Source organism: Dioscorea cayenensis, chromosome 4 (genome assembly GCF_009730915.1).
Source record: "Dioscorea cayenensis subsp. rotundata cultivar TDr96_F1 chromosome 4, TDr96_F1_v2_PseudoChromosome.rev07_lg8_w22 25.fasta, whole genome shotgun sequence".
Classification (NCBI taxonomy): domain Eukaryota; kingdom Viridiplantae; phylum Streptophyta; class Magnoliopsida; order Dioscoreales; family Dioscoreaceae; genus Dioscorea; species Dioscorea cayenensis.
The window spans coordinates 11,820,714-11,825,535 of record NC_052474.1 but is presented as its reverse complement, the minus strand read 5'-3'; the positions used below and the strand labels follow the sequence as shown (position 1 = coordinate 11,825,535).

At 35.6% G+C, this 4,822-nt stretch overlaps 1 protein-coding gene across 1 annotated transcript; it reads right to left on the bottom strand.

The window, feature by feature from the left end:
* Window positions 1-373: 373 nt before the first annotated feature.
* On the bottom strand, window positions 374-4,060 carry LOC120259167 (probable glycosyltransferase At3g07620). Its single transcript, XM_039266713.1, is given in 7 exon segments — window positions 374-622; window positions 624-1,115; window positions 1,513-1,861; window positions 2,515-2,645; window positions 2,725-3,608; window positions 3,781-3,880; window positions 3,978-4,060. Coding segments are annotated over 5 exon segments (2,001 nt in total). The 5' UTR covers window positions 3,580-3,608; window positions 3,781-3,880; window positions 3,978-4,060; the 3' UTR covers window positions 374-448.
* Between the last annotated feature and the right edge of the window lie 762 nt (window positions 4,061-4,822).

Below are 4,822 nucleotides of genomic sequence, written 5' to 3'. Positions count from 1 at the left end.
TATCTCCCACACTAGTTAGTGATTATTCTTATGGTGAATTTGGGAAAAAACTATAAAATAAATATGCCATGGGTGCATATGCTCAAGATTGTTATATTAATAAACAGGGGATATTTGTGTCTTGGCCAAGCTCGAGCTTGGTTAAACCAACTTGAAACCATCCTATATAAAATATAAACTTATATAAATTGTTTTAAAAAAAAACTTTTTCAAAAATACACACCCAACCAATTTAAATATCATAGGAGCAATTTATTTTATGATTAAATGTCCGAATTTCCAACCTAGTTTTTTTAAATTTTGGTGAAAAAACCGAAGTCACTTTCTCATCATCCCTTAAAAAAATTTAATTAGTCAACATAAAACTTCTACAAGTAGTAACAGCATTTAATATTTTCCATTCATGAACACTTGCGTCTTCCAAATTCTCTCAAGCCATACATGTTCATCAAGTTCTTATTTGATACAATCTATTGTACCAAATACAGTGAAGAGTCATATGAAACAGATCATACTTCACAGGCGAGCTGTGCCAAAGAAAGTGTCGTTGCACCTTCCTCACCCCCAGCTGCAATTCGAGGTACTTCTCTTCACTAATCGATACCAGTATCTCCTTTAAGCCGAGGCACATCCTTCTCCGCAACAATCACAGAAAACACCTCCCAATTCAATACTTCAAAAAAAGGCGGCACATAGTTGTCAGATATAATAACAGGCACACACTCATAGAAGATGGACTCCACAATCCGCGGGCTATTAACTTCATGTCCTCTTGGACATATGCAGTACTTGCTGCTCTTCATGTGCTCAATGTAATCCATCTTGCTCTGGACTCCGCCGGGCATTGGGCCAGTGATTTTCATGTCAGGGTCCTTGTTCTCCCAATGTTGTAATAAGATTGGTCGGAGTCTGCCATGCAAGTTTCCGGCAAAGAACGCAAGAGTTGGCCTTTTGTTTGCCGGCATTCCACCAAGATCTCTGAGAGGATTTGCTGCAGATCGGACGTAAGTTTCAGGAAGTGACACGTCTTTGCCCAAAATGAAGCTATCGTGTGTATCAGCATTGCAAAGTGCTCGAATTGCTAGGCCCGTGGTGTGTCTTGTTTCGTATGATGCCTGCAGTGCAGATATGGTGGATGAGCTCGAAACAACCTTTGCAAACAAACTAGTTATATTAGCTATGATATTTGATAGCATTATATACACAAACCAAATACATGCTAGAAAAGAGACCCAGATTTATATCTTCATAACAATATTTAATAAAACTAACTAATATGAGACTATTAGTTATCTTGAATATATTGAATGTAGAACAATAAGATTTTTAATGATAATACACAGGCTTATATCTCAGTAATAATATGGCATACAAATTTAAACTCATTCCCTATATCAGTCAATTGCAGAATTGGTAAATAAATTTGTAACAAAACAGGATGATGAAACAAATAACTCAGTTCAAAATTTTACCGTAGCTTTCAAATCCAGTTTGAGTTTGTTAATATCATACCCAGTCATGGCAAGCAACAAGAAAATGGTCTGCTCCACCAGTTCTATTCCAAAAAGGATACTTTGCTGCAATTGTGTTGACATAATTTTGCAAGAACTCCTTCAGTGCTCGCCGATTGTGTGAATTCGGTGTGTAAAGAGCAAACTGCAGCAACCGAGAACTAAAAGGGATGTAAAACAAGTGGGCTTTTCTAGGATCTCTCACAACAAAGTGTTTGCTTCCTTCCAACAGTTTCATAAACCATCCTTCTGATGCATAGATTCCCTTAAGTAGAGGCTGGTGGAATATCGGTTTTTCTCCTTCCTTGTAAACATAGACTTTGAGATTCCGCTGCATTAGCTCATAGCTTCTGTATGTGACAGTCAAATTGGTTTCCATTTTCAAGATTCAATTTTGTATAACAAATAAGCATTCTAAATGCTGAATAATAAGCATGTGATGTGGGAGGCAACAGTGTGGTACCAATCATAAACAAGGTATAAAGAAGTGGAAGAAAAAGGCCATTCTGGGTTTTACTTAGTTCCAACATGCAATTGATTTTAGAATGAGAAATTTAGTAATATGGATGTTAAGAAGTTTCTGTGAATGTGCAAATTAACAGTTCCATGCAATTCTACATTTGCTAGTGACTGATATCATGAAATATAAGACTTGTCAGCATCCCTTTTTAGAACAATAATCTAGACACTTCTAATTTATTCTCCAGTTGAAGGATTATGTATCACTCCAATAAAGAGAACCTAAACAAAGGATGATCTCAATTTCTCTTCTCCAAAGGCAATTGAACACCACATGAAATTGGCTTGCAGATGTTGCAGTGTTACCTAGATCCTGCTTTTGGGACTAACGGCAATACATTTGGTGTTTCCACTCCGCATTATGTAAATCATATTAAGTTTTGTTCATTTACTTTACCCAAAAAAACAAAAAAAGATAAATAAATAATAAAATCTCGGATAAATAATAACATGAACAATGTGATTAAGTAAAATAAGAAGTTACCTTTTAAACATAGAAATGTTCCGAAAAGCTGGTGCATAAAGTTCTCCATCATTCGTAATAAGAGAAGCATTCTCTATCTGCGCCCTTATAGCTAATAATTGCCGGTCATGTGCCGCTGACCATTGAGGTTTCTGCAAGTAAATGAAAATATCAGACAACTAAGCAAAACTCAATTCCATTACACAATGAAGAGATCAATGCAGCTCATACTATTGAGGTGTATGCTGGAGACAAGTTCCGCTTCTTCTTCTTCTTCATCCTTTTCTTGGGTGATGGAGTTCTAGCACCAACTGAAGTTCGATCCATGGGTATGATTTTCATGAATCCCTTCTCTAATGACAAAACTTTTGTTTGTTGTTGTCCTTCGCTACCACTGTTGGATGCTACATTTATGCTTGGAACACTTGATTTCTCACCAGAGGCATCATCCATTTGAACACTTATTGCATGCCCCTGATATGTAGATTTTTCATCCAAGGTGTTTTGCTCCATTGGTTTAAACTTGTCAATACCATCAGATACACCATCGGTGAACTCAGAAACATTCTTCTTCGCAAGACCTTTCTCCTTTTCAACAACTTTTTCCAATGTAATGAAACCATCAACTGAATCTCCAATCTTCTTTAACACAGTGTCATCATCTCTAATGTCTAATAAGAACTCATCAGTCTCATCTACATTGGTATCATCATCATCTTCTTCCTCTAATTGTTCACCAGTTTCCTTAACATGTTCATCAACTTTGCCTTCCAAATCAAAAGGTTCCAACTTTCCGGGATCCTTGAGAATTATCGACTGGTTTACTGATTTCTGCAACTCACTTAAAAGGGAAAACTTCCCAACCCTCATCGATGAAGAACCGGCGTCATGCTGCAAGGCACTTACTTCCTGATCAGGAAACTGAGCAGTTGGGAAAAGATGAGACAAAGCACCTCCAGAAGACAGTTGGAAAATCTGAAAAACGAAGACCATGGAGGCCATAAATCCCAAAACTAAAACCATCTTCCTGGTTCTGGTTTGACATGGTTTTTGAAATCCAAAGCTGTGATCTCCCTTCTTAGACATAAATACAAAGATCAAACAGCAGCCAAAACCTGAAAAATCATGATAAACAGCAAAATCAAACCAAACTGCCTGAATGTGAATCAAACTGCATGATAAATTGACAAAAAAGACCATTTTTCAGTTACAGCAAAGCAAAGGAAAACAATACTTCCTTTTGTACAGCAAAATACAAGAAAACAAGCATTTAGAACTGAATATTACCAATTTCAAGGTCGAATTGACAGCGTGAAAGACATTGAAAGTTCTGAAACCCTTGTCAATTGTTGGAATTGGGAACTTCCTTAGTTCCCAAATTAACAAACTACAGGAAAGGAAGATCACACAGTGAAGAAGAAGAATTAACAAAAAGAATTACAATTTCAAATCCTAAAAAGAAGAAAATCAAGAATCAAGATAACCTCAGAGCTGAGAAGAATCGAGGCCACCACTGAGCTGTGTTCCTCACTCGCTCACTCTTACTGCGCCCAGATGTGTGTTTTCATTTTCATCCATTTTTAATTTTAAAAGAATTTTTTTTACTTTTAAATTTAAAATATATAATACTTGCTTTAGGCCCAGAATATCATATTCGTCTTTTAATATTTTTTATACGCCCCGAAGCTCTTTTATTATCTATTTTGAGGAAAAGTTCAAAATATCTTTTTTGTCCATTTAATATTTTTTATCCACAAAAATCCTTTATTATCTATGTTGAGCAAAGTTGGTCTCTTCCCTAACGTAATTAAAAAAATATTATTAAAAATTGAAAAAAAATATATATTATTAAAATTTTCAAAAAAATAAAAATTATTAAAATTTTATTAAAAATTCTAATAAAATTAAAAAAATAAAACATTATTAAAATTTTAAAATATTTAATGCAAAATAATAAAGGAACATTACTGTTTACCCCTCGTGAATTTCAAATATTCCCAAACAGCCCCGCCAAGTTTGGCAAACCCCGGACAACCCTTCTGTTAGTGTTTAACTTTCCTGTTACCCCCTACCGTTCACTTCAAATGGGTCCATGTTGTGAAATCCCATTTTTGCCCTTAAAAATGGTGGGAAAAAATCGCCAAATCACATCATGTCAAACCTTTTCAAGGGCTTTTTGCTTGCTTTCTGTTAGACAATGTCTAGAAGTTGCATTACATCTTCTTGTTCTTCTCCTCATTTGGTTTGTTCGATTTCAGTTCTGTCGGTTTCGTAATATGGTGAAAATCTCTTCGTTGCTATCACTTTGACCATTCTACGGGAGGGTGGG